Source organism: Egretta garzetta, unplaced genomic scaffold (genome assembly GCF_000687185.1).
Source record: "Egretta garzetta isolate BGI_Z169 unplaced genomic scaffold, ASM68718v1 scaffold130, whole genome shotgun sequence".
Classification (NCBI taxonomy): domain Eukaryota; kingdom Metazoa; phylum Chordata; class Aves; order Pelecaniformes; family Ardeidae; genus Egretta; species Egretta garzetta.
In genome coordinates, this window is record NW_009258284.1 from 265,024 (window position 1) to 279,973 (window position 14,950).

Below are 14,950 nucleotides of genomic sequence, written 5' to 3' on the forward strand. Positions count from 1 at the left end.
TAAAACAAAAACAAGGACAATGGTATTTGTATAAGGTTCCAAAAATATACAGATGGTGGGGTAAAAAAAAAAAAAAAACCAAATAAAAATCACTGTACACAACTCTGAGGTTGTTAAAGTGGCCAGAGAGACTGAACAGTGCAAGACATGCTTTTCCAGTTACAAGCTCAAAACAGAAGTGCAAAAGAAATTAAAGCTTTGTCTGAAGTGGTTTACCTTTCAGGATAAGGAAAGCTTAGAATATTGTCATCAGTGTTACAGAGAAATCTCCATCCCGACCCTCCCACCCCCCCAACACACACACAAAATAGTTTTAAGTTTTTCCATACTACAGCATTTCATTCAATCAGTGTCCCCCGGAGCTTGGTTACTGTAGGGACAGTTTGTCTGATACTTGTTAGATGTTGGCCCATGAATCAAGGGATGCATAGGCAGCTTCTCAATTCTCCAGCTTTGGCTAACAATACCTGCAATCTGCAGGCAGTGAAAGTGGCAGACAGCCTGGGTCCAAGCTCTTCTGCAAGGAGCTTCCTAAGTCCACCTCATTGTAAGAAAGCAGTTGTGCTGAAAGCAGGTGCTAAGTTATGGCTGAGGAACAAACAAATTGCTTTATAGGTGTCTTGACTCTCCCAGAGTTAAGAACAATTTCAGGCAAGTGCTTTTAGCAGGCTAAGCTGTACATGCATCTATCCATGCAAATGCAGAATATGGCTCCCAAGACCTAGAACCAGGGTGTGTGCATGTGAAGACTGGATAGAAGGCCCTTCCTTTCTAAGTTTACAAAAATATATAGCCAATACTGTAGCTTAAGAAGTCAGTTTTACTCCTTACAGAGATCTCCAAAAAGTATTAACTACTTTTCAGACATTCCAGACAAGGTCACTTGTAACAAAAAAAGGTCAAGTTCTCTAGAACAAGATTTTAAAAGCAGATCTTTCCTTCAAGTGAACATGACATCTGTTTTTACGCTTAACTTTTTAGTCAGTTAAGACTGAATTTATTTAAGATTTTATGTGAACATATGCATAAACACAAATAAGTTTACTTTAAACACATCTGCACAGAAAAAAAGATTAACCCTTCAAAACATAACAGAGCAGGTCTGGTTAGTATGTATCTATTGCAAATCTTAAAGATTCTGTGCATTAGGCCCACCCATACAGAAAGCAGGGGAAAAGTCTCAATGAAAGAAAATTACTGTTCAAGTCTAAGTGGTGTTTTGAAGAGCCAGCAGCCTAAGTGACACCATGAAGCTAGTCACAGTATCCAAACAAGCAGACCTGCTTGGGCTACTAAAGCAGTGTATCCTCCTGAAGGTGTCATTTACTCCCAAGTTATTTTCTGTTTCGAAGGCGTTTAGATTTCCTAGGACAGTCTGGGGATTCAACTGCCTTCCTCCGTTTTCTTGGAGATTGTTCATTTGAGCCAGAACCTGAAGAATTTCCTACTGTACTCTCCATCACCTCTCGCAGCTTGCGTTCGAGCTCAGCCAACCGGGCATTCTGTTCACCTATGATTTGGGTTTGCTCTAGCAGTTTCTGATCTTGATCTTGGAGTTGTTTCTGTTGCTCTTGCACTTTGATGCGAAGCTCTGAGATTTCTCGCTTTAGCGCTGTCAAGCCCGTGCCATTCGCTTTTACTTGCTGCTGGAGTTTGGTGACTTCCTGTCTTGAGGGGTTCTGCTTGGAGAACAGCTGCATTGTTGTCAGTGCTGCAGAAGGCCCTGGAACTTCAGAGAAAATGGTGATTAATCCTCTACAACTTTTAAGACAGAGCTAGAAATTGTGTCCCAGTTTTCATATTTTGCTTATCCCTACTCCCCAAACATCAATCTGAATACTGGTTGCAAGTTACGTGAACATGTACAGATTTACAGTCATTTAAGTGTCTAACAAGAACATATGGTATCTCAGAGCACAACTAGTTTCGTTTAAAATACTTCAGATTTTCAGTAATCTGGAAAGCAGCTCATCATTCATTTTCTACATGTAAGCCCCCCTTCCTTTTGCTGTATCAAAAATTACATAGAGATATTATCTTGTCATGTAGACGTAGTGTCACAGATGTTAAGTCAAAAACCCACAACATGTGTATAAATTACTTCTTACAGGAAAGTTATATTAAATAAATATATTTCGATAGAGAGGTACAATTCTGCTGTCTTAGTTGTGGACAGCTGAAGTTCTAAAATTCTGTGGTTTGGGGCTTAACAAGATATTTCAGTTTAACTTACTTTTTAGAAGAAAGGAATTTATTTTCCATGCTTCTTTAGAATCACTCTTCCTAAGTACTAAAACCATACTGGAATTTGAGCTTGGGAATGTTGATTTTAATAAAGTTCCTGCAAATCAAGGAGACTAACAGCTACTGTATAATTTCTTTCACTTTTTCTATCATAAAAGATATCTATCACTTTTTCTATCATAAAAGATATCTATCACTTTTTCTATCATTTTACTCTTTGAGCAATGCTGTGCAAATAAGATGCAACTTTTAAGCACTACAAAGACAGAGCAGTCTGGAACATTCTAGAACAGTCGTCATCCTCCTCTTTTTTTTTTTTTCCCCCTTTAAGATGCCAGCATAGCTACAGTTATGTGACACTGAGGGGTTGCCATTAGATAGGTTGTGCGCCTCCCTCAACACAAGATAGGCATTTTTATGCCACAGAAAGCCCTGGCCTTGAAAAGCCAATTGACATCAACTACGCGTTTGGGCAATACTTCCTCAACGGGCAGACTAAAAGGAATTGAGGTATAATTAACAGGATGTAATTAAGAGGTGGCATACACACTTACGGCTAAAAGGATGGACAGGACATACCAGAAACAACAAGCAGCTCCTACAGTTAGGCCTATCATTTTTGCTTAAGATGGTTTTGTTGGTTTTTTTTTTTTAAATTTTTATTAAGTTATCCTTTCAGAGAGTTAATTTCACAGTTCTTAAGTTAAGAAGTGTGAAGATGTACAGTACAGGGAAAAAACTACAGAGTTCTACTAACCTTTTGGCCATTATATGAGGCAACTACCTTGGACTTTGGTTCACAAAAGTCCTGGGAAGTCTGACAGATTGTACAAAGGACCAGTTTCATTGTCTATTTATAGACTGTTATTTTAATTACCTTTTCACTATTACCCATAAGTATTTTGCTTGTTAGCATATACATTAATGCCCTGGGAAATAATAAAGAAAAAAAAAAGCACACACAAGTATGTTCTAGCTCTCTATGTACTACAACAGCTTAGGCTAATTCATTTGCTGATCGTACTAAAAATAAAAGGCATCGAGTTGTCATCTCATGTGCCAAATTTCAACCAAGTGCAATGATAAAGTCTCATTCATTGGTGGCACAAAAGCGTTTGTTTAATGAATACACACTATGCATAATTCTAACATACATTCAAGTGACTGTTCTTTTGGTAGTACAAAGGCTCCTTAAGTTTCAAAGCAAATGAATTTCAGTTAGCATTCTTAAGAAACAAGTATCATCAATACTTATGTAATAAAGCTCGCATTTAAGGGAGGGAGCTTTAAAAAGATACAGTGCTGTGAATTTTTACAGAAAATCTAAATAAAACTTAACTATATGTTGGAATTAATACCTGGGGCAGTTCCTATCAGACGTCCCGATACATCTGACCCAGGCATCTTTCTTTTCAGTATTGGAACAATCTTCTCATCAAAATATTCCATAGCCATGGAGGAAATGTCCCTTAGTTCTTGAAGAACTTCATGAGCTCTCTGAGGAGCTCTTGTAGAGTTTACATACCTTAGCACACGATAAATTTCATCTATTACCTAAAACATTTAAGAAGAATTAGGATTTTCTGATAAAGGCAAGATTATTTCAGATCATTCTAGAAATGCTGGCATATTCAGGGGCTTTTACTACATCACTATTGCATACCACCGTGTGCTTTAGTTCTAGATTAGCTTTTTCAAATGAAGTGCTGTTCGTGATATATCAGAGAAGCTATTCACTTGATCTATCACAACAACTCTCTTCAAACTCATGAAAAATGCTCATTGTGTGAAATTTTGTTTTACTACATCCATACTGTAAGTTATATAATCTATACTCAGCAGAGCATAATTTCTTTTTGGAGAACCTGGCAAGATACTCGAAGCCACACGGCATAGCAGTCGCTCCCCCAGCCAGTTACGAGGCATACGAAACACATCAATGGAACAGCAAGAATCATTGTTACATCAGCTTGAAGAGCTGCAAATATTTACTTGAGACCACTTGCATGCACCCAAAATACTCCAAATTCAGATTAAGTCCAAAATACATTAATTTATAAAACATCAATCCACTACTGACAGAGAACATAAGCACACTCTTAACAGGTTTGACAAACAAGCCCTTGCTTAGGAGAGAGAGAGGTATGAAAGATGCCTTGCTAATCTATGAACTATAGTCTGAGGCAGGTCAAGATAGGAGTGCTGGTCTCTTACTACCAAAACTACTGACACAGCTATTTTGCACAGGATTAAGAATGGCTGAACAGGCTCCTGAAGAACACAGATCTTGAGGACTTAGAATCACAGGTAACGAAATACATACAGTTGCATCTTGTGTTTTAATAAAGAAGCTTAGCTAAAAAGCTGCAAAAGCTAGGCAAGACTAAACTGTCTCATCAAGCTTACAAAAGACCTATCTAATTTTACCCAGGTTATAAGCCTGTTAGCAGCAATATCCTCAAAGCATTCTCCTGCCATCATCAATATAAAATCTTGCAGCAGTGCTCTGCTGCCACCAGGAACCCTCATGCAGTATGCCGAATCAAATCAGGATTCACATATTCTAACACAAATTCACTTCCCGACAATTCTGTGGTAGCTTCACTCAGATGAAATTTCCCAAGGGGAGCAGGGCAGGTGGGGGGGAAACCACAGACTGTAAGTGAACACTGAACCTTGAATCTGCTTGACCAAAATAGGATTTTCGGGTGAATTGGTAACTGTGCTGAGAGAGCAGCAGCACTAGCAAGTTCATACACTAAGTAAATAATTAAAAAAAAACCAAAAACCTTCTTAGCTGTAGTATCAGAATACAAACAAGGTCCTTGTGACAGTGCTCACAGGGAAAATGGCTGGCAAGCTCACTTGCCCAACTCTGCACACCCCAGGTCAAGACTGAGTACTGTCTTTCAGTCTACTCTTCAAAAAAGTAAGGCAATATTTCTTTTAAGTATTCAATTTACTATGCAAGTATCAAGGACTTAAGTTTATTTGACTTCATATTATATTACATTTTTTAAAATGCATGGTATATATGAAGTCAAATAAGCATAAATATATTCAACTACAATGATTAAATTTATTTAAATACCAAGTCAACAAGAGTGTATAGAAAGCAAGTTACCTATTCAAGATAAAAATACATTTCATGCCAACAACCCATCCTACTGTACTGAATGCAAAAATGCCTGCCATGCTTCACCTGAATCCAACAGCTAACTTTTCCATTCATCCCTATGCAATTCAGTTACCTGCCCATGAAAAATGAATACCAACATATCCAAACCTCACATGGAAAGATCAATGAACAGAGCATTAGGCTAATGTTCACTGATCTTGTTTCAACCCTGAGCTGTACCCTGGGTTGCACCAGTCTCCCTCAGATCATAATTCTGTTAATTCCCCTGTGCACTTCTGTTTTCACAACTTATAAAACAGTGGTATTTCCAATGTACATCTCGCTCACATAGTTTCTATTTCATGTTGGGGTAGTATTCTGAAACACCAGAATTGTTCAGTAGTATTAATATTTAAAACACTTGATCTACATTTAAAACTAATTCCACCTACTGTACAAAAATACCCCATCCATTGTAATACTGAACAGTGTTTCCACGTACTAAATATCTTCATTCAATTAATCTGAAGTACTCAAACCCTTAAGAAAGGTGCCTAAAATCTTCCTGATTGACTCAGTGCTTAGTATTATATGTAGTCTGCATTACTACATCTTCTGATGACCTGGCCTCCAGCTGTTTTGTACAGTTAAAATTCAGAATTAAACCCTACATATCATGTGTTTCTTGTAAGAGGTTGTATAACATGTATATACCACAAGTCAAACGTCACAATTAAGAGAGAATCTAAGGGAAAATGGAAATCAAATTTAAAATAATTAATATTTAGATATAGTCTGGTTCATTCATTTCAGACTGCTCGTTAGAGCACAGCACTGGCTTGTGTGTTTGTTTGCAAGTATCTGAAACATACTTTCTGTATATATATACATCTATAAATTTGTCCTGTATTAAGTTACACAATCATATTTTTTTAAACACAGATACACATTCACATAATATAGTCTACATTTTACCTTTCCAGGTATGAAGCAGCAGAGATTGGAATCCACATACTTCATGAAAGTCATATTTAACAGAGAGAGTCTCGTTTCTACAGCAGCAAGGATGTCTGCGTGACGAGCTAATGAATGGTTTCTTCTCTCTGACTCTCGCCTAGAAGACAGACCATTAAGTGACACAGATTTAACAATGAGTCAACAAAATTAAACTGTAATGATCGCTCAAGTTAATTTCACTCTTAAAACCCTCTGCAGTTTGAACACGTAACCACTAACATTAGTTCTATCTTTCTGGAAAAAACCTGATACCAGCTAGTAATAGCATACTACCCCTTCTTAGACAAAATCTGTTCTCTAAATAATTACTACATCTTATGTGACCTGTAAACGCTATATGTAATTTAAGACTATTTAAAAACAAGCTTTCAGTAAACACTGAGCCAGTGGGAATGTTTTTATCCCCCCATATTCCTACAGTTAGTACTTTACTGCTACTGACATTAATATATTGTTAGTGCTTGCTACAAAGTTTAGGTTGAGATATAAGCTCTTTTGACAAAAGATCTCTACAGTAAGTAGCATTTAGTTTCTTCACTCTGGCTGGGAAATCTGATAGGACACAGCAGCAGCTGCACTTATTCACTGGAAAGAGGAGAAGAGACAGGCATTGCTTTAGCGAGAAACCAGCTCCCATTAATGCTCACAAGTCAAACCTCCCCCCTCTTTCCCCTGTTTAATCCTTGGCACTGAAAAACCTTGCTTTTTTTTTTTTAAGCAGAGTCATAGAGAAGTCATCAGTGGAGGCAATCAGTCTTGAAAAGGAATGGCATTTATTCATTCCTAGGAGTCCCTGCTTGATTTGCCAGAAGAGTTGAGCAATACAGGACCCGCTCTTCTCTGTTTAAAGTACCAGAGACGCTTTCCAATATTCCAGTTCCTAGTATACAACCACTTATGTTCATCCACACCATTATTTTTTAACTAGATCTTAGGTTCAAGGTGCTTTTGGAAAAAAAAAAAATTAAACAAATGTGATTCAAATTTTCAAGATATGTTAAGATGAATTAACTAGCAAAGAATTCCTTTTCATATTCTGCTTAAATGAATCTAGCACATTTAAGTTTAACTACAGTTTTAACTGGTACATACCTTGGAAGCTGAGCTTTAACTTGCTTTTGACACAAGTTGTGGTATCTTTCCACCTTCAGAAATCCCTGATTTAACATTCGTTGGCAAACCAAGTCCATTCGCTTACAAACCTGTATTTAAGTAAAAAGAAAAACTTAAGGCTCCATTAAGGCCACAAGTCACTTCTGCTATTATCTTATCCATACTTGCTGGCTACTAAAAGATTCTTGTATCAGTTTTTACTTCATTTCAAGAAGCAGAAACTGCAGTTGAGCTTAAGGCATCACCATCTCTAACAATGATCATGATACTCCAAAAAGGAGCAGCTATGTTCCACACAGTTCACAAATTAATCTCCTGATGTTGCCTAACAAAAGACAGTAGGCTGAATTCCATCCATACATAAGCAGATACAATGCCCTCTGATTTTAATGGAAGTTGCAAAATGCCTGTTAGTGGCTTTTTGTTTGGTCTCCAGAGTGATTCTGGTAGATCAAGTTCATATTTCATAGTCTCAAATAGAAGGCTTTAAAAACAAGAAATCATTATGGTTTTCCTTCAGCATTTAAGGCTTCTGTTTTTGAAGACTGCCAAAATTAAATTTAAAAACTTATGCAATACAGTGCATGTGAAGCAAGATTCCTTTTCATACAAAAAAAACCCCAACTATTTTCTTCTGTTTAACAGATTCCTTTATTTGCAACATTGGATACCAATAGCCTCAATTTTTTTACAGATTTAGGGAGGAAGGACATTAGCTGCAGAAGACATAATAAGCTGTTAAATTTAAACCTTCGCAAAGTAACCAGTTACAAGACAAAGACAACTCATACAAAAGTTTAAAGCAGCTGTGGTTCAGTTCTGAAGACTCAAGAGCTTACTGAATCAAATGTCCTTTGATATTGTTAATTTTTTGTACTAAAGCGCACAACTCCCACTGTGACCCCACTTTCCAATGGATTAGCTTTGCTGTTTGGTTTTTGTTTTTTTTTTAAATAAATACTCCTTCCCTCCATACACTACTCATTTCATAACTCTGAAGCCTATGTAAATTTATACCTCAAGGAAGATTCTCACTTCTCCTAGAAAAGCCTGCAATTATTTTCTGTTTATATGGAAGGCACTACTTAAAGAAGTTCTACTTTCTGCGAGTCTTCCTCTAGTCACAAGTAATTCAAGTTCTGTGAGTAAGAACTCACCATTTTCAAATAAATCTGTATTAACAGGCCATGAAGTAATTGCTGTCGATCTGCCTGTGCTCCTTTGTATTATATCTTCCTCATTAACAGTCAAAGGGGAACAATCAGACAGGCTAACTACAGAGGTACAGTCTCAGTACGCTGCTCCCTCACACCCACTAGAATCAGTTAAATCATTTCTAGTGTATAAAAAAGTAATGCTGGCCCTTCCACTAGAGGAAGGAGGAAATTGTCACATTTCTCCTACAATATTAGCTGCATGAGGGATGCCTAGATCTGATACCATTTTTGAGTACGGGACTTAACAGGTTACTTGTCGTGCTCATGCTACCAAACCCCTGAACAAGGAACCAATACCTGCACAGGGTATGTGATTATTCAGCGCAAGAGAAAAGCAATCCTAGGTACATGACCAGCTGCAAATTCAGAGGAGGAACAGAAAGAGTGATTTTAGCCATGTCTATGCTGACATCTGGTGGCAGCAAAGACCTTTCAGCATGCCGAAGCCCTCCCATGTCCAGGAGAGTAGGTCACAATGGGCAACACTAATTTTATAAAAACAGGATTTTTTTCATCTCACTCATTTGCTAATGCTATGCAGCATGAAGAATTATTCGCTCCAATTGCTGGACTTTTATCCATATTTCTGCCAATAATCAGTGTAGAACCCAAACACCGAACAGATAACAGGTACCACCAGAAACCAAAAGTGTTAGCAACTTATTTTATCAATCGCCTCTTAGTCTTAGTTCTCAGTTGGCTCCTGATGTCACCATTTAAACCATATGGCACCTGAAGTTATAGGAACAATACACCTCTTTTAGACTGCATACTCAGCAGTCATATGCAAAGTAGCATTATTACACTTTTAAGTGTTCACGTTAGCCCAAGACTGTTTAATAGTAGCTATTCAGTGGACCATAAGAAAGTAAAAAGTTAAATTTGCTCATATCTGCAATTTTTTGTTAATATTTTCTTATCCTAGACAGCAGATGAGGAGAAGGCTGAGGTACTCAACAACTTTTTTGCCTCAGTCTTCACTGGCAACCTCTCTCCTCACCCCTCCCAAGTTGACAGACCGCATGAGGGGGACCAGGAGGGTAAAACCCCTTCCACTGTAAGAGAAGATCAGGTTTGTGACCACCTGAGGAAGCTGAACACACATAAGTCCATGGGACCTGATGAGATACATCCCAGGGTCCTGAGGGAACTGGCTGATGTAGTTGCCAAGCCACTCTCCATGATATTTGAAAAGTCATGGCAGTCAGGTAAAGTCCCCGGTGACCAGAAAAAGGGAAACACTGTGCCCATTTTCAGAAAGGGTAGAAAGGAAGACCCTGGGAACTACCGAGCTGTGAGCCGCACCTCTGCGCCTGGGAAGATCATGGAACCTCCTAGAAGAAGATCAAGAACCTCCTAGAAGCTATGCTAAGGCCAGGGAGGTAATTCAAGACAGCCAGCAGGGCTTCACCAAGGGCAAGTCCTGCCTGATGAACCTAGTGGCTTTCTATGACAGTGTGACAACAACAGTGGACAAGGGAAAACCAACAGACATCATCTATCTGGACTTCTGCAAAACCTCTGACATGGTCCCCCACAACATCCTTCTCTCTAAATTGAAGAGCTATGGATTTGATGGGTGGACTATTAGGTGGATAAGGAATTGGTTGGATGGTCGCATCCAGAGGGTAGTGGTCAATGGCTCGATGTCCAGATGGAGACCGGTGACGAGTGGCGTCCCTCAGGGGTCCGTACTGGGACCAGTGCTGTTTAATATATTTATCAATGACATAGACAGCGAGATGGAGTGTACCCTCATCAAGGCTGCAGACAACACCAAGCTGAGTGGTGCAGCTGACACGCCAGAGAGACCTGGACAGGCTGGAGAGGTGGGCCTGTGTGAACCTCATGAGGTTCAACAAGGCCAAGTGCAAGGTCCTGCACCTGGGTTGGGGCAACCCCCAGTATCAGTACAGGCTGGGGGAAGAAAGGATCGAGAGCAGCCCTTCTGAGAGGGACTTGGGGGTACTGATGGATGAAAAGCTGGACATGAGCTGGCAATATGCGCTGGCAGCCCAGAAGGCCAACCCTACCCTGGGCTGCATCAGAAGAAGCATGGCCAGCAGGTTGAGGGAGGTGATTCTGCCCCTCTGCTCTGCTCTGGTGAGACCTCACCTGGAGCCCTGTGTCCAGCTCAGGAGCCCTCAGCACAAGAAGGACATGGAACAGTTGGAGCAGGTCCAGAAGAGGGCTACTAAAATGCTCTGAGGGCTGGAGCCCCTCTCCTATGAGGAAAGGCTGAGGGAGTTGGGGTTGTTCAGCCTGGAGAAGAGAAGGCTGCGGGGAGACCTGATTGCGGCCTTTCAGTACCTAAAGGGGGCCTATAGGAGAGGTAGTGGAGGCTCCATCCCTGGAAACATTGAAGACCAGGTTGGATGGGGCTCTGAGCAACCTGAGCTAGTTGAAGATGTCCCTGCTCACTGCAGGGGGGGTTGGACTGGGTGGCCCCTTCCAATCTAAAATATGCTATGATTCTATGATTCTAGACATAAAACTGAAAGACCCCAAGTTTCCTCAAATGTCAAGTCCAACCGACACTGTGTTCAAATTTCAGTGTTTTAAAGTTATTTCAAGTCCATGAGAAAAGCAAAATGGAAAGGTGGTTGCTTCTTAGCATGCTGACTTATATGTGATAACAGCTTCTATGAAATAACTAATTTTCCACTTCATTTGTAAACAAACTAAAGTGACACAATCTGCTAGAGGACTACTACCAGCTTCCCTTTCCTCAAGCGTGTCTTATTTCTTCCAAGCTTCACTAACAGCCAATATAAAACCAGAGATAAAAATATCCTAAAGTGTTTAGATTCAATTAGCGTTATTTTTCTTAGAGGCTACACAGACACCACATTTCACAATGCCTTCCTAGGGTGAAACATAAGTAAATGACATAATGTTGATGACTTCAGCAAGAAGCTTTAAAATAGAAATTCCTATAAATACAGATTTACTGAAACTGTGGGAAGATTAAAGCCGTGCTTGTCCAAAGGCTATCAGTCCTTATTTGTGCTGTGCTGAAAATAAGCACAAGTTTGCTGCAGAATCTAAGACACTTCTGACGCGTGTCAGAATCCAAGATAACCTTCTCCTCAGACTGTTCATGGAAGGAGGTTACAGATTGTTTTTAATCACACTTGCTGTAGTAATAGCCTAAATGGAAGTGCATTTCCAAGCTCAGACATGTGAGTGAAAAGAATTTCATTATTATCCCACTCAGGTAAAAATTCCAGAGCTGCTGTAAGTCATCAAAAAAATCACAGTAAAAGAAGCCTTCAAAAGCCAGAAGATATGCCAGCTTCCATATCAGCATGCACACCAGGCTGCAGCTTGTCCAGAACGTTACAGCTTCAGACGTAACAATCTTTTGGGTTTTCTGTGTTTCTCTTTTGATGATGTATCAGAGGAAGTAGATACTCAAAAGGGCTGAAAAGCAAAATGCTGCTGCTTTTCCTCTCATTCACTTTATCCAAACAAAAGTTTGAGAATTCAAGATTTGCACTGAAGCATAATTTCAGACATGACTGCATTCTGAATACCTATTGTTTAGTCTCCACTACTTTAGACCTACTTCACTGCTTAACCAGTAGGTGCTTCATTTATGCTTTTAAATGCAGTAACACCAGGAATAGCAGAAAGCATTATGCTCAGGAAAGCAAGTGCTGCTTTGCACAATGAGGGCCCCACGGTCTTGCCTTGGCCTGGTGGCAATCATCATAAGCAGGAAACGCTTTTTACCTCATCCTTTGATGACAGAAAAAGAATTATGGATCTTAAGCCTTAGATTATGCTCCTCATTATGCTCTATAGAAACAATGCAGGTTCCTATCTCTATTTTAATCTGAAAACTTGATGTTCTATGTCCTCCCACCCAGCCAACTCCTTAATCTGTCTTCTTGTACATGCTCTAGATCCAACACCAGTTCAAAGATTTTTTTTTTTTTTTTTTTTTTTTTGGAGGGGGGATCAGTGAGCCAAGGAAATCCAGAAAAAGAAGATTAGGACATCCATTTCCTTCAATGCTGGGATCCAGAGAATGCATCGAAATGATCAGTTTAGGGAATCCACATTTTGTGTCTACACATGCATGGTCAATCAAACTTCATTTAGGTTGGCTGATGCCCTGGATCATATCTTCCTACATTCCTCATGATGCTTTATCCCGTGGAATACCACACTCTAAGGGGTTAATGAGGTTGCTTTTGGGCACATTTTTAATATGCGTGAGACCTAAGCCATTTAATCCCTGTCACTCAATTAATGTCATCCTGCAATGCATCTTTAGCCAAATACTACTCATAAGATACACCCATTCATCTTAGATAAGCAGCTCAAGTCAGTTCTCATAGAGGAGAAAAATGTAGTGTTTGCGCAAGACAGACCTTAGAGCAGGAATATACAAGTGTCTCCCAAGGCTACCTGTAGCCTTTAAAAACCTGAAAGTGATGACATTTCATTATGAATTTGTGCCTAGGCATTGTTATTTTTAAAGGCTACCTTAAATCTCTGTCAACAGCATCTGGAGTTACATAAAAGATCCACTCTCTTCCTCTCAGTGAATTGCCAGAACACCACCTTGAGGTCTGAATGGCCATCCAAAAGACCTAGGTCATCAAGCTTATGTGGTTATGAGCTGCAGTTTTGACTAGGTCAAACCAGAAGGGCTTTGTTTCTTTACATTGCTGCTGGTTAGCAAAGACAAGTGTACTTTCTTCTCAGAAGAATGCTCATAATGCCTTCTGATGTGCTTAAGGGAACAGTAAGGAGTTTGACGGAGATTAAGTTTCTTGGCTGACTGACTCAAAAATTAAAAATAGGGGAAGACCAACTGAATAGCTTCCTTCATGTTACATCTAGTATTGTTCCATGGGTGTGTCAAAGTTGATATGTATCCAGTCTGGTTTTGCATTTTTCTGGAACTTCTGAAAGGGGCAGTCTTCTGGAAAAATGAACTTGCAGGTGCTACATCAGCGAGCATAAAAGTGTTACATTTAGTTCTTGTGTAGCACCAAGAGTTAAACCGCTGGTTTAGTCCTTACACCACCATCTTTCCTATTCTCAACTTCACTGTTGACAAAGAATTGCTTACAAACATTAACTTAGACCTACAGAAAGAAAAAACCTTCTACTGACCAGTGATAGCTCCCACGGGTACTACCATTTATAAAATGCAACGGGAAGGCTGCAGCACAGGGCCGCGTCTAGCGCTGCAATACAGACCATGCAACACTAAGAGTACCCAAACAGTATATGTACTTCTCTTCCCTTCACTGAAACCATAAGTACTCAGAAGCAAAGGCTGCAATCCAAAAAGGCAGTACCACACCTTTTTCACAAACCCGCTATTTACTCTCACTGAAGATGCAAAAGTCTTTAGCAGACTGACAGCATGCTAGAAATATTTAGGTACTGGTGTACTTGGTGCAGTATGAGTAAGAACAGATTTTCTGCTTGAAGAGCTTTCAGTTTAAAGTTACAGTCAGGATGCAACCCTTCAGGCTGCTGATCCAGGACACATGCAGTCTAATTTTCTGCAGAAATATGCTTGTAATATTATCCAGTTTAGGCTAATAGACTTCTCAAAATAGAAACAGTATACGTGCAAGTTTACTGAGGGTTACATAAGCTTTGCATTAATTCCCTCACTATTATTCTATTTGCAACCTCCTAAGAAATTCAGTAAGATAGCAGCTTATCATATTATGTCATAGTTTACATCAGGCTCCTTATGGAGGTAGTTAAAGACAGATCTCCTCACTGACAGCTGTGCTTTTTTTTAGCATTATAAAGTTCAGAGGTAGAGGTAATATCTTTTATTAGATCTACTACTATGACTGGAAGAAGCAGGCAGCCTTTCAGGCAGACAAGGGCTTTTTAATATCTTCTGGTTTGCCCCACATTTGTTTCTAGATAGGGTAGGGTCCTTGGAGCAGCAGGCTCACCATCTCCTACACTTATAGGCTTAAGGCCTAGAAGTAAAAATAAATATATGCGTGAGACACAATAGACTAGTCCCCCAAGAAAAGCAGTCACTAGCAGAAATAAGCCTCCAGCAGCCCAGTAATTTCCCACAGAGGACGAAGGGAATGAAAGAAGTAAGAGGTGGTAAAAGACCTTTAGGAATGCGTGTATGGAGGCAGACACCTTCATGCCCGTACCCGAGGCTCGGGGGCGGCTGGGGAGAAGGGAGAAAGCCCCATCCCACCCCACCCCATCCCATCCCTGGCGGGAGCGGCAGCCCGGC

The 14,950-nt window shown here is 39.8% G+C and overlaps 1 protein-coding gene across 2 annotated transcripts in view; it reads right to left on the reverse strand.

Moving 5' to 3' along the window:
* Positions 1-300: 300 nt before the first annotated feature.
* FBXO28 (F-box protein 28) overlaps positions 301-14,950 on the reverse strand; it is a 23,130-nt gene continuing 8,480 nt past the window's right edge. The window contains exons 2-6 of one of the 2 annotated variants that reach the window (XM_035892432.1): positions 7,472-7,581; positions 6,338-6,476; positions 3,603-3,798; positions 2,234-2,341; positions 301-1,729 (exon numbers count right to left, since the gene is read on the reverse strand). In XM_035892432.1, coding sequence (XP_035748325.1) covers positions 1,335-1,729; positions 2,234-2,341; positions 3,603-3,798; positions 6,338-6,476; positions 7,472-7,569 — 936 coding nt within the window. In that variant the 5' untranslated portion in view covers positions 7,570-7,581 and the 3' untranslated portion in view covers positions 301-1,334. Of the gene's footprint in view, positions 1,730-2,233; positions 2,342-3,602; positions 3,799-6,337; positions 6,477-7,471; positions 7,582-14,950 lie in introns of those variants that run through there. The other variant, XM_035892440.1, reaches the window with a different exon arrangement.